Consider the following 24892-nt stretch of genomic DNA (forward strand, 5'->3'; position numbering starts at 1 on the left):
TCATAAATCTTCACAAATTCAGCATTAAATCTCTAAACTGTACTAGGGAAACATGTCAGCATAAAGAAACTGAAATAATACAGCAGCATGAATGTTTCCATTTAACCATGGAATGTTTATAGTTAACTATAAATTTTGTCTGTGAAAAACATTGTTAAGATTTAGGTCTAGTCATATGTTGCAATGCAAAACTACCTCTGCCAATACACAACAATTAGAATGAGATATTAATGATATCACAGTGAGACAAAACACCTCATTCACTAAAGTAAACACACCTTAAAGCATCAATCCCTAAAACACTGAAAATGGTTAATTCCTAGTGTCTGATTAAAGATCCTCATAAGGTTTTTGTTCGGTATTGTCTTCATATGCTATGTTGTTAAATACATGACCATGACCTCTAAAAAGGAGGCATCATTACAAATTGATATATCTCTGTGCCTGAGGCAATACCAGGCCCATTAAGAGGAGAGCGAGGTGTCAGCTGTTTGTATGAATGTTTATTAAGACCTTATTGGAGTCACCTTGAAGTGATTAATCATGCTAATGTCACACCTGTGAAAATGCAAGGATGGAAAGTGATACAGTAATCTAATGCTGAAGTCTCTGGGGATTTCACAGCAAAGTGAACTACTACATCATAAGACGTACAACAGAACTAAAGCTGGTTGAAAAGCTGAACTCTTCATGTGTGCGCTTCTTTTAATTTGTCACTGTGCAGACCCACAGTATCAGTTTGAAGAGAAACCTGGGCAGTGTCTGACTTTCTCTTTCAAAAATGACTGATTAGTCAGAAAACGCTCTCCCTCTGAGTGTCAGATCTCTCCTTTTCTCACGAGAAAGCCATTTGAAATGTTTGTCTCTGCGGTTTGCCCCAAACCTTCAGAGGCGCCGGCTGGCAAAGCGGCTGTGCCCGTCTCGTTCTGCCAGCCTCAGTGTGGGGAGAGAAGGCAGTTGCTCAGCACATGGCTGCCACATCCTCTCTGGCCTCTTTCACCCTCGACCACACAAACAGGCAGCTCCGCACTACAGCGCCTGCGCGCTCACCTCGTGAACCTCCTGCCTTCTGAACAACACAACCGCCTTCTCTCCTCACCGTCTTCCATCGGCAATTGGCAATTTTTATTGAACGTGTTTTACTGAACATAGTGCCGAAGGCCAACAATCAGGTCTTCACAGAGCACCCTTCAGAGAAATAATTCAGGTTATACTGGATATAGTGCAATGAAATAACTGCGATATTATAACAATGGAGAAGATATCGCTATGGTTGACAGTAACAGAATCAACAAGATGTCCAAATAGAATATACTATAATTAATGTAGTATGATATCATGGATATGTGACTTGCTTGAGAAGACAAAAAACACCAAACTGTCCTTTTGTTAGTCAGGAAACGTTAGAACACTTCTCCTTTGTCCCCTTGTTGTAAACACCCATTGAAACAACTTTCCTCAAACAAGTTTCCCCCGGGCCAAATCTGGCTGGTCCAATACAAACCTGTTCCATCCTCCACGTTCTCCACCTCCATCACCTCTGTGTTGATCCGGCCTCTGAACAGGTACATGGGTCCGTTGATGGACTTGGTCCTCTTGGTTGACTTCTTACCCGACACCCTGGATATATGAACAAAAAGGCCAATTACTCATAGGGTCACCACACACCAGAATCAGCTGTGTTTGTCAGAATGCCATGACAAAAACGTTTTTCACAGACGTCTTCTGACGTACAGAGCACTGCATGCTGTATCAGTTGCACTGGCTTTACATGAGATGGAAAGTGTGAACAGGAGTTTTGGAGGGTGCTCTTTGAAGCCACTCCGCAACAGGGGACCGTGATACTCGCCTAGATTTCCGCTTGCAGTACACCAAGAGGTTGTCGAACAGAAAGAAGACCCTCTCCTGAATGTTCCCGGCAGAGATCTTGAGTAAATTGCCATACAACAGCAACTCTGTGCAGATGTCAGTGAGATTGGTGCCCTGTGAGAAATGTGGAATGAAAAATGTAGTTCTGAGTAACATCTAGGGTGGTATTAATATGACAGCATTAAAAATAGTTATAAAGGAATTTTTCTTGTAATTGAGTAGTTGCATGTTCCGTTCTCTTGAACAAAGTACTTAACCTGAAATGCCTTCATACAGTACAGAGAAAATGTGGACAAAATGGTATGTAAGCTATGTAAGTCACCCCTAGATACAGGAAGGGCAACTTCCAAGAAAAATAAAATGAAAAAAAATGATGAATACAGTTATTTCATTACACTAACCAAGCTGAACAAGGCTGAGCTGAATGTGTGGTTGAGAGACTGGTGTTCCAAATTTAAGTATGACTTTTCTTCTTCAAAGTAATGGACACAAACATGTAAAGCACCTGGTGTTGACTTTCAATTGCGTGCGATTAATGATAAGTAAAAACATTCTTATTTTCATTCACACAAGCAAATACACACACATCCATCCCTTCCAACCTCCAGTCACGCACACATACGCACACCTACCAGCAAACAACATCAACACACGGCACAAACAAAATGTTACACTATTTCCCAGACAGGCTGTGGAGTCAGTTAAACATTGGTGTGACCTTTCAGCAAACTTCTCTCCGGCTGCCTTTGTTTTTTAAGCCTGCTTTGAAGAGGAGGTCATCTGGGCGGTTCCTAAAGCCAAGAGCAGGGGTTTCTGGGAGTTCACATCTGAATGCTAATGTTCAGTTCTAAATATGGAAACCAGGAGACTTTTAAATGATGCCAGACACCATCCCCTACAGACATCTGGACATCCTTAACCATGCAGGTCTAGATTTTTCTCATATGGCATGTTCCGTGATGCCTCACTGTTTGAAAAATATGTCTTTTATTTGAGGTGAGTGAGGTAAACCAGTTTCTAAGAGAGTCTGTGTTAAATATGTATAATTTGGTAATGTCACAAGCATTTGATAGTACCAATTACTTCCCTTTAGATTCCAATGAATGAAAAAAGGGGACAGATCTAATCTGAAAGACATTCATTTAAAGGTTATGCAGACATAATCTTTTACAAATTAGATTCCAAAAATAACAATGGATAGCCTGAACAGACAGTCAGTGAGTGAAGGCATTTTCTGTGCTTTCACGGCATAATCTGTTCCGTTTGGCAGATGTTGAATTTGCATTCAGCCAATATGAAGCCTTTCCAGATGAATGGGGCTTGTACATAGCCCCAGAACTAAGTACTTTTCTCCAGGTGATTTGCTCAAAAAAATCATCAGAAATCTTTTTACACAGTCAGGATAATGTGTGCAACACACTGATGCCCTTAAAGAAACAGGATTCTGTGGCTTGACCCCTTTAAAAGATATCCTCGCTGAAATTATTCAAATATTAATACTGTCTTCCGAGCTCAACAATAACTCCAGAGAGGTCCAATTACATTTGTATTGGGAAGTGGAAAACAAAAATAGCAGTCAATATCATAAGAATATTAACTCCAAAAATAAGTTTTAATGAAAAATCAAGACCTGAAAGGAAAAAAATTTGGGAAAACAAATCTAGTTTTAGTTTTGAAGTTCTCTCAATGTCAGAACCACAGTCCTCTAAAGAAAAAGAGTGTTTGGAGCAAATACATTTGGCTTCTCAGCCTACAACACCAAAGCACAAGAGTGGTAACCCTCTTCACTTCACAGTAAAGATAATGTATTGAGGAGGCCTAACCACTTGGATGTTGCACTGAGGCAATGATGTCATCAAAGACATGTTGATCTCCACAGGAAGAAGCCTCCTGAGGCTCCACACCATCCGTAACTGATTGCGTTCATGGCCAGGTTCATAATTGGCTCTATTAAAAATGAGGACAGCTCATCCTGAACAAAGTTCTCCACAGGTCATTGGTGTAACACTGCTATCGTGCCACAGAGGACACAGTTTTGTTTTAATGATAATTACACGGCAAGAGCAATACACAAATATCTTCCCCGCAAGAAAAATGTAGAGCCCATTCTAGGAATGCTGTATCACATTTACCCAGTGACATTTTTAGTGACACGCAAAGTGAAGTCGATTCATACAAAAAAAAACCCTTTCTTTCTAAAGACGAGCGTCACATAAGTGGTGCCCTTAAACAGGCACTCGCTGCAGATTTTACCAAAGGTTCTTCCCCAGACATAAATTCCTTTGAACTAACCTTTTAATCATAAAGGGTCCGCCTACAGCAGAGAGAACACTCTTTTCTTTCGTCCACAGTGTTGTGGTTGAAACGGCTCATGATGGTGAAGCCCTGTTAGTGTGTTAGGGGCTGAGTTTCCACTGTGGGCTGGCTGCTCGGCCCTTTCGCTAGCTACCACGCGGGCGGCTCTTCCACGATGGAAAACAAGGAGCTTGATTTTGCAGAGGCAACGGGCCGGGTAAAGGGGGTGCTCTGTGTCCGATGCTTCAGCAGAACATCGTGCGACAGCCCACTAGCACCAGGGGCTGTCAACACATGATAAAACAGTGTGTTAAATCTGGAAGGTCCTTATCGTTCAAAGCTGCGGCAAACACCTTTCGGCGCCTGTCCTTCCGTTAGCACGAAAGTGTCAGAGTTGAGAAAGCTGTCAGCTCTGTCAGTGAAGCGGCTACCAGTGTGACGCAAGACACGGCTATTCTGACGGGTCTCTAGAGCAACAGTAGCCCTGCTTCCCTTTGGCTTCCATTCTCATTTCCTCCTTGTGACACAGTGAATGAAAATGTTGCCCGAGGGCTGATTTACTTGTACGGATTCCCTGAGCTCACCTCCCACCGGACTTGTGCTGTTGCTTAACTCACCCCCCCCCCCCCCTCCCTTGCCCTGAACTCTCTTTCACACCGTAGCTGTGACTCAACACCAATTCATCTTATCTCGAGGCGTTGGGCACGGTCAGTAACGTCATACCAGGCCACAATCACTGAAGCACGTGACCCGAACCAGTGGTGTTTCAAAAGAATATAAAAACAGCAAATGAAGTATTGACATAAAATGAGGAATCAGGTAGTTGCTATCAGAATGTCAAAAAGTGTCTTGACATAACCTGTAATCTGACAGACTAAAAATGGCTCCATATTATCAGATGCTCTGGGCCCTACACTTTCAGCATGTGATTCTTCCATATCTACAGATTTCGCTGTTTCCAGTACATGTCAGTTCACATAAATGGCATGAGCGTCACTATGGCTTGTATTCTACCACGTCTGCAGTTTCTATTTACCGTCTCTCATGACCAAAGATTGACTGATCATTAATACTACATATTTACATTTCTTGTTTTTAGTAGTTTTTCTGCATACAGATTCCTGTGTATTGAAGAGTGAGAAGTTAGTAAACTATTCTTAACATATCCAATCTGACTGCATTGTCCCCTGCCCTTAATACTGAGAAACGAAACTTAGCAAGTGTCACGTTTTTAGGTTACTTACGCAACGATTTTCATTATTTGGCAAACTTACAATGTTGTGTAAGAAGTGACACAAAGGTAAGCCTTAGATTCTCCACACAATTTTGAGGACAAAGCTTACTGCTTACTTAAAGCTTACTTTCTTAACTGGCAAGCAGATTAAAATAGTGTTCTGTACACACAGCGCTATTAATCTACCCTCTCACAGTAAAGGAGGAAAAAATAAATCTCCCAAGTGGCACGGTGGTGAGGGAGGGAGGGTGGGTGGGTGTGGGGGACACATGGGGCGAGCTTCGCACCTCCCAACCCTCGATGTGCGACTGGAGCTGCTCCAGGGCCTCCAGCTTCTCCATCTGCCTCTTGGTCTCGTTGATGTTGGAGCAGACCGCCTTCATGGCCTGCAGGGCCTCCTCCACTGCAGGGTAGTCCGCGTGCTTCTTCGGAGTCCTCTTCAGCAGCTCCTGGGGAGGATGGGGGAGGGCACAGAGTTCGTTATACTGGTTAGGGAACCTGACCTTTCACCAGGAGGCTGCGGGTTCCAATCCCAGGCGAGGCGCTGTTGTTGCACCCTTGAGCAAGGTGCTTAAATCGCTTCAGTTAATATTCAGCTGTATAAATAAGTGTTCAGGGAAAAGTCTGTTGCGCAAGCTGCCCTGGAGAAGGGTGTAATTTAATGACCAGGCAGTCTCTATGCGCCAAGGTGTAGGGAGCTGATTAGTTATAATCAATCACCTTTAATAAACAGCAGGGAAAGGTCTCTCTAAGGGACATGACTGGTGCTGAATAACCAGGGACTCAGCCTTTAGCTATGTGATGGCAAAATACACATGGGTACCTCAAGTATTTCGCGCTTTCGAGCTTCCTTCATTCATAAGGTACATTCCCAAACAAAATATACAACAGAATCTAAGCATCTATTCTAATCTAACCTTTTTATCTGACTTCTTTGCATTTTTGTATCTTTGACTTGTAATATATTGATTGTAACATAATCTATCTTCGGTATAAAAACAGGTCTGTAACCCTTAAGAACACACTAAGCAATCTGACTAAAAGGAGATAAAGAGGATTTGAAACCATTTTACAATGATTGGCACTGAACACGTTGCACAAAGCTCTGTCATTTTTTCCCTTCTGTCAAAATATGCAAGTGATATGGTATGAGAATATCATGACAATAATGAAACGATGCTGAATCACATATGTGTCAAGGAAGAAAAAATGCAAATCAAATGAAAAAATATGAATCCAAACAGACACGTTCTTTATAAAAAAAAAAAAAAATCAATTTTGCACAGGAAAAAAAAACTCGGAGTGAGCCAACTGAGTACCCAATGAAACGTGAAACTGCTTTGAACCAGGAAGTATGTATAGTAACCAGACATCTACCCAAAAGTCCGGCTACAGATGGCTGACTCAGTATGCCTTCAACTGGCAAACATTTGGAGTTCAAACAATCATGAACATTCAGCTTTTTTGGACAGATCTGAAGCTTCTGTGTCCAGTCTTTCTATATATCAGAACTTGACACACTTAGTTACAATGGAATTAAAATTAATTCCGTATTCTGCTGTTTGACTGACTGTCCAATTCTTCCAACATGAACGTCAAGCATAAAGTGCAGAATTGAGACAGAGCAGCCAGAACTCAGAGGCCTTGGTCACACTGAAATTACTGGTGGTTACAAGGCCCCTTTTCTGAGCTGATCATGTTCATGAGCAGTGTGGTTGTGAAAGGTAGAAACTAGAACTGAACTAGATTGTCCTGATAGAAGCAGGTAGCGAGAACCGATGATATCTCTGTTTAGTGTGCAAATGAGCATGCCCTTACATGTTTGAACCAGTAAGTAACTTTTGGGAGTAGATAGTGGTTGTGCACTGAACAACAGTGAAAACAGTAATACCCATCCTGCTAAGCAGAACAGACAGTTGTTTCATGGTGGCTCCTCTTGATCACTGTGCCTAGGACCCAGGAGGTTCATTCAGCTGCAAGTGCCATGATTACTAGGAACAACTTTATTTTGGTCCTTGCTGGCCTTTTACATCATCAACAGAGAGCGAAGGGCTTTCCACTTTCCATGCCTGTTTACTTCGAGCTCTTGCACTATGCTCTGAAACGGGAGTTCCGCACTCTAAAGTGCAGTGGCCTCACCTCCAGTCTGTGAGTGTGAACAGACTGCAGCGTTGCTTACGATTAGCTGTTGTGGCCATGGGGCTACAATATGAGTGTGTCAGCAAGGCCTGACAGTGTGACCGTTCTCAAGGTTAACGCTCTCCCAGCGGGTTGTTAGCGAGAGGAGCGTCTCCACTTGAAAAGTGGGCGCTCACTGTAGCTGAGTGGAAGGGCGCACTACGCACTATCACCTTTGTACACTTACAACAACGTGCGACCTCAGTTTCCTGCCCAGCCAATCAAACAGCGGCCTTGTACACTTCCTCAACCTCAGCAGCACAGATCTGAGGCAAAAAGAGTTAACACGCCATGGCCCGCCCACAGTGAGAAGCCAATGGCCAGCTCAGGTGCAGCGATGGTGACGTTTGCGGTCATTTGATGGGACAATCAGAAAGGCAAGCAGACAGGACAAACACCTGCAGACTCGTTAATGAAGCCCTTGTTATGTGCTCCATTCATCTGATGTTTTTGTTAGGAAAGGATTTGAGCCTCTGCCAAGCAGACATTTCAGACCTTTTTGCAATGCAGGGACATGGGACTAATTATCAAATGTACCTTCACTTTGCTTAATAATACAAGAGGTCTGCCCAATAGTAAGAAGTCCAACACTATAGAAAAAAATCATTAGAATACAAATTTCACAATGTAACACTTTAAAGCCATTGCCCTCTTATGTAACACAAATAAAAGAGCAACATTAATTTTAGACAATCTTTACTTCTTACAAAAGATCCCATGCTTTTTTCAGGGTTCCAAATCCCTGTCAAAGTGACACTAAGCCGCAAAACACATTTTCAATTTACTCCTCACGTTCCAGTTTGGTCGGGATGTGAATAAGGTGCACAGACCTCGGTCTCAGAGGGGCTGATGACTTTCTCTGTTTTTCAGCGTTGACTCACTCAGGCACTGTGTGCTGCCTTTCCCCTCTCCAGCGAATTATGGATGCTTGATTTTAGATCTCCCTTGCAACAAGTCAGTCATTTTACGATCTAAATGAGACCCAAAAGCGCGTTCAGGTGGCTGTGCTGGAAGCATTTAAGGCATGATTACCACTACAAGGAAGTTATGATTTATCAAAATTTCAGTTCCAAAGGACAGCAATCCCTTCAAAGTAGCTCGTCTCTGCCTCCAGTCGTCAGCATGCACAGCAAGGTTATTCACTCCATGGGGAGAGACAGCAAATGTATTCTGGGGTTGGAATGAGATGTGTTATTGTGGAGCTGTTTATGGAACCACAAAAGAATTTCAAATTAGCTTTTCATTGCTTTGTAGAAAAAATAACATCTCTGCTGTGTGGATTCCTACTTTAGCAAGAGGAACAACACACATTTATAAAACCGCAGCTGAATTATCTTTTTAAAGGTGCACACTGGAAAGGGGTAAAGTAATTTTTTCGTGTTTGTTTCACTTCCTCCTCTTCCATCAGCTAATCTGGGATTTCGGTTCTGTAACACTAGAATACCTTCCCCAACAAGGGACAATTTCTGCTAAAAAAAATATGGTTGCATCTCTTTATACTCAGTGGTGGCTTGTACACCACACCTACTCATGACACGTAACTTCTTCCATTAGTGGTTGCCTGTTTTGGTGCAAACCCTGTTGCGATGCTTGCTGATTTCTATATGACCAGGGAAGAAATCCATCTGTGGTATCACAAACTAACCTATACACCCTCCCTAAAACCACACGCACACTGCCATTCTGGTATTAACACAACACAGCCACCGTGGCTCTCGTAAGACGACTGCTGCAAGTAATATGTTTGGGAGCCCTGTAGAGTGTGAAGGGTTTGCATGAGTGTGAAGACAGGGGCCGGTTACCTTGAGCAGGAGGGGGTATTTGCAGATCCTTTGGATGGGTGAGAGCAGGTAACCTTCCAAGGGAATGTCCGTGCTCTTCTTACCTCCCAACAGCATGCAGTGCTGAAAATGACAAACACAAACACACACACACACACACACACACAAAAGTGCTCCATGTTATCAAGACCTCCCTTCCTTCATTCTCCTGCTCTCAGCATCACAAATGACAGTGCACTCAATGAAAATTTTACATAACAATTTGTGACAGCCTTCGTGAAAAATGACACGGGGGGGCCACTACAGCACTGTTGTCTCCCTCCACGGAAGCGAACACCCTTGGTTCCACTCTCCTTGCTAATAACAGGGAGAGCAGGGATCCCCACACAGCACCTGATAATGAGGGCGAATCTCGCTACTTGGAGGAAGATTGACAGAAGGAAGACACAACGCCTAGTGCAATACCCACACCGAGAAGCAGACAATACGTTGTTTTCCCTAACCAGATCCTCAATTTCTAATAAATATGGAAATTGAGGAATGCAAAGATGTATGTCTACATAGCGGTTCTGCAACATCTTTTCGCCCCTGGAGAAGCCTTCAGCACTGACTGTGTAATGTGGCCCGGATACAGACTTATCCATTTTTCTGATGGGCATGTAGCAGCACCTTGTTTTGTGTTGATATTTTTGCATATGCCTGGGCAGATAAACTCTTTATTCTTCATCACGAAGAAATACTCTCCAGTAATATATTCTGAAAACATTTTGATAACATTTCGCAAGTAAAGCGAACAATAACTCTAGCCATCACGCTTTGATCATCGGATTATTGGTTAAATAGGAATGGGGGCCCTGCCAGAAAGCAAAACCCAATATGAAGTTGCTGGATTTTATTCCAGTTTTTTCTTTGGCCTCGCCTGGCAGAGGCAGCTCAGAAGAAAACTGACAATTATGCTAAAGACCTGCAATGGTTTTTAGGCATCCCATGCTCCCATTGGAAGGCGCTGCGGGGCGCGAAGCATCGCCACGGCAGATCAAAGGCCGGGGAGCGCGCCATCCGCACGCAGGACGGGAGCATTTCCATACAATCACTGCCGATACGCGCGGGGAGCAACAATGAGGCTCCCTCTTCGGCGAATCGCAGGTGGGGCGGGCAGTCGTGACGGGTGGCTCAAGGCACTGCGGCGGCAGCACGTTTTTAAGAAAAGCAATTTCGTTTTGAGATCCCGGAATGCCAGACGGGACGCCTGACGAATGCAGACAGCGTACGCTAATCTGCATTTTATTTCCTCAAACAAGGTCTCATTATTCATATTTCATAAGCCTTGCTCCTTTTTTAATGAAATGTCCTCTTTATTACATTCTGAGCAATTTTATGCCACTTCCCTCCCAATTCACTACCTTGTGTCATTTGACAGTCTTCCTCAAATAAAATGATGGGCTAGACAGGTCTATCGAGTGAAAAGGGGGTGTTTAATTCCAACCAGCCCAATAAAATAGGTTTAATGGAGAAACTGTTTATAGACTCCAGAGTCAAATGAGGTTCCTGCTTTGTCTGTCAAGAGGAGATAAGGGTTACCACAAGGTCAGCAGAGCACTGACATGAGGTGACTCTTCACTCTTCGATGTCCACACGCTTGCCAATGTATCGTAGCAAGCAAATGCCTCATCCCTCACAGGAAAGCCTTCGGGGAGATGAAATGAGCATAATGAAGCAGGGAAAACTGTGACTCACCAAGAGGAAGGTCCTGACATTGGGGATTTTGTTGAGCTCCATCAGCAATCTGAGTGCTTTTTCATGGTTACTGCAATACTCCCCGTACACAGAAAATTTGCTTTTCTGAAAGGAGAAAAAAAATATATACACAGAATACACATCACTTATATGAAACAGAAAGAAGACAACAAATCAGGCCTGATTCATGTTTGTACTGAAAAAAAAAGATGGTTGGGCAGGAAAATGATGTTGGAGATTTTAATCACACTTGATTGCAGAGACACACTCAGACTGCAGAGAGTACTGCTGTGGTGAACCTGAAAAGAGGTGAGCAGAACACCCTTCCAGTGTTGCTGTTCTGCACTACAGTGAGCTAGGAAACCCGACCTTGGCGTCATCTGAACTAGGCCAGGGCAGGAAATTCTACCTTGTGTGCGTAGAGATATCCTTCAGAGATGCATTACACTCTCTCTGTTCTGAATGACCGCGGTGAGATCAATACAGAGGCGCTGGTTCGCTCTGGTCAGCAAGGACATGGGGAGCCGTACATTGCAAAGGGATTTACCAACAAATGAGTGAGTCAAGCAAAAGAGAGACTGGCAACACCTGATACACTGAGTATGAAAATAATACAATCTGGGCTATCTGTTGCAATGGTTTGAGTCCAGGGGAGTACAATGTTTCCGCTGGCCCAGAAATGGTAGAACAGAACAGAACAGAACAGAATAGAATAGAATAGAATAGAATAGAATAGAATGGTTTTTGTTTTGTTTACAGGCAGTTTAGGGATTCTGCACCATTATACAAGACAAAACAGACTAAAACACATATTTTCAGTAAAAAGCACTCCTTGTCTGGGATAATTGCCTGCCTCTGCTCCCACTTTCATGTCCTGAGAGACATTTCTGCAACAGCGATTAGACAAATTGAGCAGATTCCTCCTGAAAGCAGGGCTGAAATTAGGCTAATCCCCCTCGGTCCGTAAACAAAGCAGCGCCCAGAACGGGGCCCGTCCGCCGTGGGTGCTCCTTGACTTTCACCTGCACAGGTAACTGCACCTTGCCTCTGATACGGCGTTTGGTGCTGTGCAGCAGACGCGGCGTGTACTGCGTTCCCTCTCTTTTCCACAACACTGCGCAGAGCACGGTGGTGTGTTTGAGCGGCAAACACAGCCCAAGGCCATGAAACGCCCCAGGCCTTCAGGGGGAACTGGCAGATAAATAGAGATCTACCATTGCTGGGCTGAACATCTGTTCTGACATATGCTGCAGAAAAAAAAAGAACCTTTCACAATCTGAACGTGTATCCGATAAAGGGAAGAAAAAGGATATCAGCTAAACAGGAGTAATGACCTGTGCTGTAGGTCATTTCCGAGGCACAAACAGCAGCAGGAGTTGTTTTTTTTTCTTTTCATCATTATTAATTTTGTCACCATTACTATGAACAATGACATCTGAGCACAAGCTAAACCAAGGAGGAAATAAAACCAAATCACAATGCATTTTATCTTTAAGTTTGAAATACGAAATTGCTTATGTTTAATTTAAGGCTACATATTGTGTTCATTTCAGCAATGGTCAATCACATGACCTCCTGTGAAAAATATGTAAAAAATAACACTTACTGAAATTCAGTGATCAAAGGCAAGACCCACAAATGCTGTGTGCTACTGATCTTTTTTAAACTTGTTGACTATTATTCTTGAGGACACTTGGAGCAAATCCCACGATGCCTTGTGGTTGAAGGTCTCTTTTGTGGTCACACTCATTTTCCAAATGGCTGCAACAAAGATTTAAAGTGGAAAGGCGGCTCATGCCTTAAAGAATTGCAGCTTAGTTTTGGCTAATCTGCTGGGAAACTACACAGCTAAAAGCCAAACGACCAGTTTAAAAGTTACGTTTTTAGATCTGTGTATGTCAGTATACATTTTTTCCACATCTGTGATAGGAGGAAGAAAATAATGTCACATAGTGTCATTCTGTTCAGGACATTTCCTGGCAAACTTGTGAGGACAAAGTCATGCTACATAGCATTGGAAAAGGTTTCAAGGAATGTTTCTGTGTCCATTTTGTGATTTAAAAGGAATTTCAAGGCCATGAAAACACACAGCAGTGCCCTGCCTGCAAGGGTTCTGTGAGCAAAGCATTATGGGTAGGGCTTCACACCTCCTCTTATGGGTTCTGTGAGTGAAGCAACAGAAGTAAGACGCCCTAATTCAGAGTGATCAAAACTGCTTCTTTTTACTTCTTTGCCTCCAAAAGATGGCAAAATGAGACTATACAATCGAGAATAAAACATGAGAGCATCAGAGAGTGTTAGACTTATGAGCTTAAGTGTCTCGTCTCTTATTTCATCTCATCTCACACACAAAAAAATGCAGAGCCAAAGATGAAAGCCGCGCTTGCTAGCATTACGCACCCAGACCAGCAGCACAGTTCAAAAAGACCCCCTGAAATATGTATCTGCCTCGCCGAGCGCTTGGAGATCAGATCTCTGCCTGTCAGGGTTAACACTTCTCTGGTCCACCCACAGGAAAGAGGGAGCGCCAGGAACTCTTCCCTCAACCGAAATCCAACCCAACGCAATGAATGCGCTCTCTTTTTATCAAGAGCCTTCACAGCATTCTAATGTTTAGCACACTTAAGCTCCTTACACGTTACGGATTGTCCATTCATACAGCTGGATGTTTACTGAAGCGATTCTCGTCAAGAGCCTCACTGAAGGACACGAGAGCAGTCCCCACCCCCGAGCTTGATCTTGCAAAGTTTCGGTCCCGAGTGGAACCACCCCTCCTACACCGCAGTCTCACACTCCTTCGCTTTATCTTCCTCACCAGTTCACTGGCGGGGTAGCCTTTCCACCCCGAAATTAAACGTTTGAAATGCGGCCTCCGGCGCTGACGGAATGAAAGCTGGGAGCTGTGCTCAAAATAGCTTGGAGAGTTTGTTTGCGTCTTTGGTCTTTTGACAGACTTTTCTTTTTTTTTTTTTCCTTGACTGGATTTTTTTTTTTTTGGGCTGTGCAAACACGAGTGTGAATCAGTCTCCGCAAACACTATCAAACAGAGGTAAATGAGGAGACACAAAAAGTGGGCTTGTAATATTTCATAATGACGAGACTGTTGGTGGGACCCGCAGTTAAGGTGGCAGAGGGACAGATATTAGGCAAATGTTGAAATCTGTAGACTAACCTCAAAGGTTTGCATTGCGAACCTGGTTCAGGCTAAGGTTGGTACCGAGTATCGCATTTCTTCAGAACGTAATGATTCGGGTAACCTGAGCATGAACCGAACATGTGGAGCTAGAGTCCAAAAAACGTAAAATTGGTGGGTACAAATTGACTGGCTGACATACACAGAGAGCCTTTTGAAATGCAGCCCTAATTTCAGGAACTGGCAACTCTTGCCCAAATCCCACTGGTTTCAATAATTTAAGTCTTCAAAAATTAAACCCGCAATGGGAGTCTGATAAGATGCCTTCTTTTTTTTTTTAGATTTGCCCTTACTTCATATGGGATTATATCTATTTTTGGATTGATTTACATTACTTCCACATTTTATTTGCTGAGCACAAAATCTTATCCAGTATTACATGAGTTTTTACATGGCATCCATTTGTACAACTGGATCTTCACTGAAGTTTCAAGTTATGTACAGTGGCTTGAAAAAGGGCAGAACAGCAGAGGCCCAGTGGGAATTTGAACCATTAACTTTCTGGTTATGAGTCTAGTCCATTAAATGAGAGATTGACAGAGCTCTTAACGCAGGGGGGGAATGAATCCTTCCTCCGGGTTATGGTTATTTCCTCTGTGATTCAGAGTAAATCATCTCCAGGCTGGGATTGGAGGGTTAATAAAAATTGAAAACAGAGAGACTTCTGGGTGTTCCTCTGCTTTAGCCCAGGTCGGGGGGGGGGGGGGGGGACACCAACAGACGGGGGCAATCAGTCCCCTGGCAGGCATCACCAGTGGGAGATGGAGGGAGGAGGGGGGTGTCTGCTGATACAGTCCCGGAGTACAGAGTTACCTCATTACCCCTTCTAACCCTGTGTAGACTAAGGCAGCAACTGGACACCGGGCCTGCTCCAAACACCGCGCCAGAGGGTCTCCCGGCCAACCCCACGCAAGACACAGGGGGGCACGGGGCACGTCTGCAATGGGGGACGCACACAGCCGGACCCCGTCATGAGGTCAACGCTCAGTGGACCTGTGACTCAGCCCTGTCTCTGTCCCTGGGGTGGAATCGATATGTGTGCGGCCGGAGGTGGGGGTGGGCAGGGGACTGAGTGTGAGGCGATGGCTAGGAAAGTCAACACAGGCTTGCACCGCAATGCCCCACTGGTTAAGCGCAATTTCCCAAAATAATGTTTTGGGATGTGCATCGAGCTACTGTGCAGACACACACAAATTACCTGAGATTCTCCACTGACTTTCCTAAAAAAAAAAAACATGTCCAGGACTCCCTTTGTGGCACTTCCGAGAAAGACCTGGGTTTTAACAGATCCTACAGAATAAAATTTTGTGTGCATAGAAATTTTTGCTGGGCATTTGTAAAGCTGTAACTGATGGCTCAGTTTCAGGTATGGTCACTCCTGCTTTCCTTCAGATGTGATTCAGTACTTTACGCATCCACCATTGGCACTGGATGACAATGCCGTATGGCGTATACAGTACTTACATACAATAGGCATTAATACAGTCATTACTCTTAAATGTATACTTGTGCCATATACAAGTTGTGTCTTAAAATAAAGCATAGTGGCCAAAACAATGAATTATTATCATGCCCCAGCGTAATGATTACAAGCGGTGGTCAAATCACATGGGTGGTAAGCTTACATGTACCACCTGGTCAGCCAGCTCATCTAAGATGTCCAAACCATACCCACTGTTTTTCTGTCAGTTGTGTCAAAATGGGGAGAGTGTCCAAATTAGTAATCAAACAACGCTTGCCAGCTTTGTTCCAAAATGATCCGTTTGCAGAATTATGGGTTCCGCTTAGCGTAAGCAGCTATAAACATGGTCTGCCAGGCATTAGTGGAGGGATTAGCTACTATCCACCCCAGGGCGCTGCAGTTAAGTGACAGAGAAGCCCATATTTCTGAGGACATGCACCTTCCTTCCTGCTTCAGGGCCTCTGCTGGACACCCGTAACTGACCTCCAGTCAACTCCCAGCAGCTATGGTCCATACGTACAACTTTTGAGAATGCATGTGTGTCTGGAGCATTTGAGATTCACTGGCATAGAAAACTTATGACTTCATGTTCCCTAAATGTCCACATATGTTTCTACAGATATTCACATTCAGCTGACATATCACAAGAAGGTTGTAGAATCCTAGTTTTAATTCACACCCACTGCACTGTGAATGTTGCGTTTGGGGGCCAGCCTCTGCCAGTCTGAGGACTAATCAGTCCTTGATTCAGGCTCTGCATTCTCGGGTGGACTGGCATGGGCCGTCAGTCTTCTTCCATTGTTGTACGGCAGACGGACACGTCGACTCACTCCCGGTACAGATGGGACTTTGTTGTCATGGAGGGGCTAACGGGTTCAAAGCAAGGCTGGGAGAATGGGGGTGGGGGGGAGGTAGCAGAGTGGCAGAGTGGTACATCCGCTGGAGAGAGTGCCAGGCCTGGCTGGGACAGTGGAGGAGGGGGTACAGGGGGGCTGGGGGTGTGTAGGGGGGGGTCTGCCCTGGCAGGAAGCAGTGCTTTGGGGAAAGGGGGGGGGGGGGGGGGGGGGGGTGGGGGTGGCATGAGGAAAGGGGCGCTGTACTCACAAACTGGAGGAAAACGTGGCCCAGTGCGTGCTGTGCTTGCGGCTCTGGTTGCAGGCTGGACTCCAGGGCTGCCAGGACCTCTTTGTGGACGTCCAGGATGACCTCGATGTTGGAGAATAGGACCTGCGCCGATAGGGGAGAGGCGAGCAGAACACAGAGAGGCCCTGTTAGACGGACAGACACTCCCGCTCTCTCACTCTCCCTCTCTCTGTAGGAAAAACCGTTCACACGGTCGCAGTGCCATGGGGCTTTGCTGTGGTTTCCAGAGGAGCTCAGAGCCCCTCAGTACTGCGAAACAAAGCAAGGACTGTTCCCTCCAGCTCTCTGCCTGGCCCTCCGTGGCATAAACACCACGGCATCTCATTAATATGGATGCTACCAAGACGGAAAAAAAACATATCCCACATTACCAGCCGTTAGAGCTCTGAAGAATGCACTTAGTGCTGCTCACACAGTAATGGGACAAATCTGACACACACACATAGCTTCTCATATCACAATAAAAATATCACATGGTTTTAACCTTGGCCAAAAAGTAGCAGACAAAGAATGGAATGTGACAGAAAAAGCCTTTAGAGTGTGTGCGTGACCTCTGTCTTTCCCAGACAGCACAGCACAAATCAGCTGTTTCAAGACTCAAAGGGTGCTTTTACTAGACAACAAATACCAGGGAAAGTGTTTGGTTGGACGAACCAAGCACCTACAAATCAGGGGCTGGAGGTGGTGCATGCTCTATTCCCCAAGAGTAACACATTCCCAGTATTCCCATACTAGGGCTGCACGATATAGCCGTCACAATATATCGAATAGCTATTTTTAGTGCAATAAAAGCTAGCCCTGGTATGTGGCGTTAGGTTTCTTTCCATATTTAATTTTTTCCCTTTAGTCATACCTGATGCGGGAGCACACCTCCAAGGTTCAGTGAAATGCTTCCAGGGCAGAAAAATATCACTTGTGTCTATAGGTTGGTTAACTTACCTATTAGCTTTGAAAAACACACAGCAAGCATATGTTTTCACTCTTTATCTTTGTAGCCATGTGTTTCTATCTACCACATGGAAGCAGCATAGTGCTGTTGCTGTGATATCAACACTGAATAGATACGAGTGGCTTTTTTTCCCCCGGAAGCATTTCACATGGCCTCGGAAAACCGGAGGTGTGCTCCCGCATCAGGTATGACTAGGGAAAGGGAAAACAACACGGGAATAAACCTAATGCCACATACCGGGGATAGCACTTATTGCTCTAAAAATAGCTACTTGATATATTGCGACGGCTATATCGTGCAGCCCTACTGACTACCAGTCAGTTATTAGCAATTTACAGGGAATAACATCTATTTTATTGCCCAATGAGATGTACCTTCTTGTGAAATTACAATTCTTACAATTCTCAATTCTCAGACAGCAACCACAGATGGCTTTTAAGTGTGTGAACTTACAGTAAATGGGAATAACAGACAAGGATAACAAAACAAGCAACACAGGGATTTTTTTTTTACATTTTCAAAAGGGATTAATAAAGTGCCATACAAAACCGATTTTAAGCTATATACTGTCAACAGGGGCACAGGTGTAAAGTAGTCAAAGGGACATTTCACACTGACACAAGGAAGCTTTTTTTTTTTCCCCCCGCACAGACAATAATGTACAGAATAGCTTAGCAGGACGGCTAACAGAAGCAGAGACTTCAAGATCAGGTCTTATATCAAAAATGACCCTATGACATAAAGTGGCATATAATTCTGTCCAGCTCTCACTGTGTCACATTAAGTTCGGCACGCTTAAAATGGCAGAAAACATCTCCCTGCATGTAACGATCATCTGCTCAAACCAATGCCTTTCTGAAGTTGAAAGGGGTGCAAATGCGAAAGATCTCATGTTCCCACTTTGGCAGGACAGCCAATATGTCACCCGTGCCACCCAGCAAGAGGACGGTCTTAAACCGAGCCCCATCTGCTCCAGGGTTGTGTTACACTGCGTCCAACTGCAAGGACAGTGATGTCTAGAAACAATTGCAAATCTGTTATATTGTCACAGTGTCTGCCCTTAGCTTCACCCCAGAGAGGCAGAAACGCTGAACAAGAAGTTCAAATGTTAAAGGCCTGAATCGACTCAAGATAATTTTATTTGACTCAGGCCTCAATTCAATCTAACTGCAAAGCGCTTTGTCCCTGCACTCTGGAGTTTGCCTTCCTGGGACTAATTACAGGGCCTTTCACTGAGTACTTCAGAGCTCTCTGAATGTTTCTTTGTTTCTTTAACTGTTTTTAGAGAATCATTAGGGATGTTGGCTGACTGTTTATGTTATGGATGAGACCAAATATTCAACTGTAAAATTGACCATGAAATCAGTAATCAGCTACTTGGATCAGTATCCAAATGTGGGTAGATGAAAAAGAACATGAAACGGAGTTTTATTCTGTCATCTTTGTTGATGAAGAAGAGCCAAAGAAACCTACTTAAAATAAGATTAATTCAATGGTTGAATTCAATGAGCTTCCTCCTGATAGATTTTGTGAATGCAGACTTTGTGTGTGAAATGCAGAGCCATTATTATGGAGTTTAACAGAGTTTCTGTGGGAAATTGGGGCTCAGTTATTTGAATATTCACCTCATAGAATATCCAAGGATCAAATGAATCGAAATGTGCATCTACAGTTTAGACCTAAAAAGGGTAGGGATTTGGGAGGGGTCAAAAAAGGAGGAAGGTTACCTTCACGTTTTCAGGGGAGAGGCACTGCTGGTCATCAGCAGTCTGTCGAATCCTTTGCAGAAAGGCCTGCGAGGGAAAAGAGAGGGAAGAGTGAGGGTACGGTCAAGTACATTCCTCCCATTACCATGGTTTGCTGTGAGGTCCTGAATGACCGCTGGAGGGGACTGAAACCTGGCTCAGACTCATCTCACACAGAAACACTGCCCGTTCCACATATGCTCCTGCTTTCATGGTCAAAGGGAAGGTACAAGCGTAATAAATAAAGAATCACATGTCATGCCTTCCTGTAGTGAACAACCAGTATGACAAAACATGAAATGGCCAGTGAAAATGGCTTATTAAGTCAAATGCATTACGCTCTGCCTAATAGCCTTGCTGTGCTCAAAAACTCAATTTCCTTGAAATTACTTATAGATTTACTTGGAACTTCATATCGTTGCTTATTGGGATTCCAGGGTACAGCCTCTTTAAATATGGTTACTGTGTTTGATTTCATAATCAGAGATGAGCCAGCACAAGAAAAAGCTGTCTGAAGCTTGTACTGCAGGGCATAAAACCCTGACACAGTTCTGAGATGCAACTTTCTCGATGACGAAAGGTGCTGGCAAGAGAAGACTTGATCCCAGTCCAGCCCTTAATCCTCTTGAATTAATTTAATCTTCATTATCCATTTTAATACGGGTTCATGTCTGCGGCTTGGGGTCTGCAAACTCTACACCCCGCCGAGTATCGCAATGGTTTTAACAAACAGCAACGGCTTAACGGCTCTACACCTTCGTTCCTAATTCTCCCGCTAATGGGCCCGTCTGAGCTTCCCGACAGATGTCCGGGATCGTCATTAGCAATGGCATCTGGATCTCGTCATCCAGAGGTGTGGCGATGCCTCTCGGGGGTGAGTGACAGCCGCTTCTGGCCCCGTCTCCGCTTACAGGTCTCGGAACCCCGCTGCCACGGTTCCATAAAGTACATAAACGAGCGAGGGACGACACGGAACCCACGCAGCTTTCAAAGGGGCGCGTATGCCGGAGGTCTGAGGAGTGACGGCTCCCGCGGCCGGGGAGATCAGAGGCAGGGAGGCCAGGCCGGCGGGGAGCGTGCTGCGGAGAGGGCAAAGGAGCTGGACGCTGAAAGGAGTCGGACAACCCCACAGCACAGTGCAGACAGGCAAGGCATCAGTCAACTGAGGTTTGATTTGTGTCAAAGAAAAAAAAAAAAAACTCTCGTTTTCAGAGGATTCTTCAAGGGGAATTCCAAGCCCCAAAATTAAAAAATGGATATGCCATTCCTCACCTTAAGAGTGGCTGGTGTCATTTCTGTCACAAGTCAAATTCAATACTTTAATCAAGGAATTGAGCATGTCATTCGATAAAACAGAAAAAAAAAAACTGACTCGGCAGGCAGCTCTACTTAAATGAACTGGACTGAAGCACTGGATTTACCACCTGAGGGGAATTATGCTGTCCTTTCGGTAATGCCCAGTTTTAATTTTTGGGCGGAATTCCCCTTTAAGGACTGATGAAGGGGCAAGGTACACTTAATTTTCATATGGTATTCCACCCTCAGCTCATGGGTCCCCCACAATGCAATACCTCGCTCATGAATATTCATAAGCGAGATGTGGTTCGAGCTCTGCTCTCCTATTGAAGACCCCATTGAATCTGCGTTGAGCAGTTGACGCTCCCCCCTCCTACCTCAGCAGGGAGAGCTGGCGGTCTCTCTGGGGAACGCAGGGATTGGATTTCATTCAGCTTCTTGCAGCCTCAGAGGCAAAAGCTAAGGAAAAGCTGACCGTGGCCATTCAAACGGACGGTGTTTGGAGCACAGCCACGCTGTACAGACCAAATCAATTCTCGGGCCACGGGGCCCTTTACTTAGAAACAGCATTTCGGTGTCCTTTTTCACCGTGCAAGATCATGTTGCAATTTTGATGCAACGACTCAGAGTGAAACATGAACAAATGTAAGGAATTCCAAAATATTCTTAAGCATCTTGCCACACTTAAGAGCAAAGTGATCAGAGGTGAAAGAGGTGGGTTCATCAAGGTATAGATGGGTATTCCTATTTCAAGAGCCAACTTTGAGCAAGTAACGTATGGAATCGCAGCATTCTAACCGAGGGTCAGAGATACATGACAGCGACCCCAGGAGACTAGAAAAGGTCCAAAGTGATGGCACACTAAATTATTTACTGTGAAGTGCAGAGAGGTGTAAAAAAAAAGGGGGTATCGTTTCGCTTTTGATGAGGTCTCTTTGACATGAATGAATAATGTATTAAGAGAGCTGAATACACTATGTAGACCTATACTCACAACTTTAACCTTTCAACCTTTACAGGTTCTAGGGCCAGGGTGATTTGTCTAGTCAAGATGCCCTTTTTCACTTTATGGTTGATTTATGCCAGGTAAAACAAAAACTAAATCACTGTCTTTTATAACTCAGCAGGCCCAAGACCTCCCTCCCTGCCAGTTCGGGCACATGAACTATGAAGCTCATGCAGATGGAATGGAATAAACTTTTGTCTATTAAAAGGGATTTATTTTTTAAATATCATCTTCAAATATACACAGAAATGATGATTCTCCATGTATAGTAAAATCATGAGTAAAGCTGCGCTTTAATGGAGCTAAACATGCATGGAAAGGAGGACGTCAAGGATGGAGGCTGACAGAGTCAAGCCTGTTAACTCACATGGCCTCAAGTCCTCACTGAAGGTCAGCAGCAACAGCTACGTGCCAACTGCCCAATACTGGAGAGGCACAGGATGTTTACCCCGTGCCAGCCAACAGTTAATTAGGAGGCATGCCCCACCTACACACGGATTTCATGGGGCAATCTGTCGATGCCCCGGTACCCCCCTTCCCCGAAAAAAAAAAACACCCTTGACTCCACACAGCCACCACCCCCACCGTCTCGCTCCTTCCTTTAATGACAGACTCCAGACACCTGCAATCACGCTGCACTTATAAACACGGAGTTTTCTGGATGATTCAAGGCTGCCTGTTTTGGCACACGCCACCACTGGGGGAACTTGCTTCCTTTTTCAAACATTATAAGCGCGTGCCGGCCATAAATCAAAGGGATCTCGGTTTACAGCAAGGGTAGGGTGAGCCTAATGACTGCCAATTGTAACTCAAACTGGCACGGTGGTGTCCAGCCTCTACGGCGTGCATCTCCGAGGTCCAATTTTCACTCAAGAGCATCAATAATCATTTTCCTGTACAGTGAGGGCAAGTCTCTCATTCATGTTTAAGGTTACGACTGACGTCAGGGTGGCAGCTGATGCCGGTTCCTAGTTCCTATTTATAAGGGATTAGGATGGTGGTGGGGTGGAGGGGGATAGATGGCCCTGCTGTGGTTCATGCCTTATTTGCAACTTAATATGCAAGCGGCAGGTCGACAGACTCCTGGCCCGGTGGAAATGTGTCAAACAGATGTCAGCGAGGCTAACCGAGTGAGGCGAACACAAAGAGGCCCATTCAATCACCGTTACGCCCTGACACCACAGGTTATTATTCAAAGCCTGTGCGGATCCTCGGTGACGCACGCGGGCAAACGCTGCTGGCTGCTCATCATCCTCCCAAAAACAAGGAGCCGCATCTCCACCGGAAGAAGCCGTCTGGTAAAACGGTAAACAGTGGCGGTCGCTTATACTTTTCGTTTGCTATGGCGGGTTTTCACAATAAAATCACTAAGGAGCATCTGACCAAGCGTAACAAATAAAAAACTTCCAACCGCACATATAGGTGTAGAAACTTGAAAAGATAAGATAAGCAGACAACGGCAAACATGAAAATAAGAGTATGTGATGGAAAACAGGCCGATGAAATAAAACGCTGGAAATGACTCGGCATGAAAAAAAGCATGAGAAAACCAGGATGTGGTGGTATGGTTGAGCTGCCTCATGCGGCTGTACAGTACGCGGTACGGATCGCCCAGATCGACATGCCCAAGCAAAGCTGCAGAAAAAGCCCTCCATGCAATCTGGGCAGCATTCCTGTCTTTGCTTCCTTCCCGTTTTCGATAGCTTCGGGTGATCCTTCCTTGCGTTGGCGTCAACAGCGCGTCATCGTCATCCCCTCTGTATGCAGCCCAAGCTTCTCTGGTCAAAACATAGACGTTGCCACGGCTACCGCCGCTGCTCATCAGGGCGGGGAACAGAGCTGCGGCGGGGCGGTGGAGGACGGCGCCTCGAGCCGCGAGCGCACGCTTCTCGGCAGAGGTTATCACTGCGTTCGTTTGTGTTATCACCCTGATAAACATCCTGTGCGGGGGGACAAACAAGCCCATTAAAGGTTAGGTTTAACGGTGTTGACCTGATCTGGAAACGGTGATGTTGCTTACATCGGCTGCCCGCCTCCGGCTTAGACTGCTGAAAAACTCGATTCAATCAAAGAAAGTTCAAAGTCTAAATTTGTTGTACTGCGTCCCTCATATAATACCACAACAGAGTAAAATTCACTAGGCTGCTGACTTCACTTCATGCATTGATGTTTAAGTAAGACTTTTAATAATGCAACTAAATCTTAAGGCTGAAATACACTGATTATCAGCCTGCCAATATCACCTGTCAACATTTGTCCCTCTTGAATCTTTGCAACTTGGTTAGTCCAATGATGAATACTCTCAAGTGTTAAATTTTTAAGAGACGGTCACATAATACATATAAAAGGTATCATATGAAACAGATCCTTGAACTGCAACGACTTCATTTGGTCTGGATTATCCCTTCATACTATTTTTGGTTAGTCCAATTTTCCTTTTTCATGTCTCATTTCTACTTGCTACTACTGTGCCAGCTGTAATTAATTAAGTGGTTATGAAATGATGAGGGAATTGAAAGCAGAGATTATAGAAATGTTTGCATTTCAATTTTAGTTCATTTCATACTTCATATCATCCTCATACACACCCCATACAGTTTTATAATACAATATAGTTTTATGATATAATATCTCTTATTATCTTTCTTGCATTGATTGTGTAACTTGCTGCCCGCACTTGCTGTAGGTGACTATGTTGCTAGGAAGCATGTTCACGCAATTATCAGGGAAATTAAAAATTTCCCAGTCCAAGCATAAGAAAAAAAACTACCCTGGACTATAAATATCAGTACCAGAATTGACAGAATATTGATTCTTCTCCTCCTGACACTCTCCATCAGTGTACCCATACTTTGATACCACGGCTTTAAAAGGCTGAAGTAGCAAAAACGCATTTGCGATTTTTTTTGTTTCAAATCTCCAATACACCCAGCTTGTGCGTCCCAAAAGGGAAACGATAGCATGATTTTCCCCCCCAATTTTCTTTCAGGGCCTCTAATCTCCT

The 24892-nt window shown here is 44.5% G+C and overlaps 1 protein-coding gene across 1 annotated transcript in view; it reads right to left on the reverse strand.

Moving 5' to 3' along the window:
- The window catches only part of LOC118780531 (phosphatidylinositol 3,4,5-trisphosphate-dependent Rac exchanger 1 protein-like), a 99738-nt gene that overhangs the window by 52728 nt on the left and 22118 nt on the right, over positions 1-24892 (reverse strand). The window contains exons 2-8 of the mRNA XM_036533076.1: positions 19569-19634; positions 16854-16976; positions 11095-11199; positions 9379-9480; positions 5686-5847; positions 1850-1983; positions 1505-1620 (exon numbers count right to left, since the gene is read on the reverse strand). Of these exons, the coding sequence (XP_036388969.1) occupies positions 1505-1620; positions 1850-1983; positions 5686-5847; positions 9379-9480; positions 11095-11199; positions 16854-16976; positions 19569-19634 (808 nt within the window). The remainder of the gene's footprint in view (positions 1-1504; positions 1621-1849; positions 1984-5685; positions 5848-9378; positions 9481-11094; positions 11200-16853; positions 16977-19568; positions 19635-24892) is intronic.

Source organism: Megalops cyprinoides, chromosome 7 (genome assembly GCF_013368585.1).
Source record: "Megalops cyprinoides isolate fMegCyp1 chromosome 7, fMegCyp1.pri, whole genome shotgun sequence".
In the NCBI taxonomy this organism is placed as follows: domain Eukaryota; kingdom Metazoa; phylum Chordata; class Actinopteri; order Elopiformes; family Megalopidae; genus Megalops; species Megalops cyprinoides.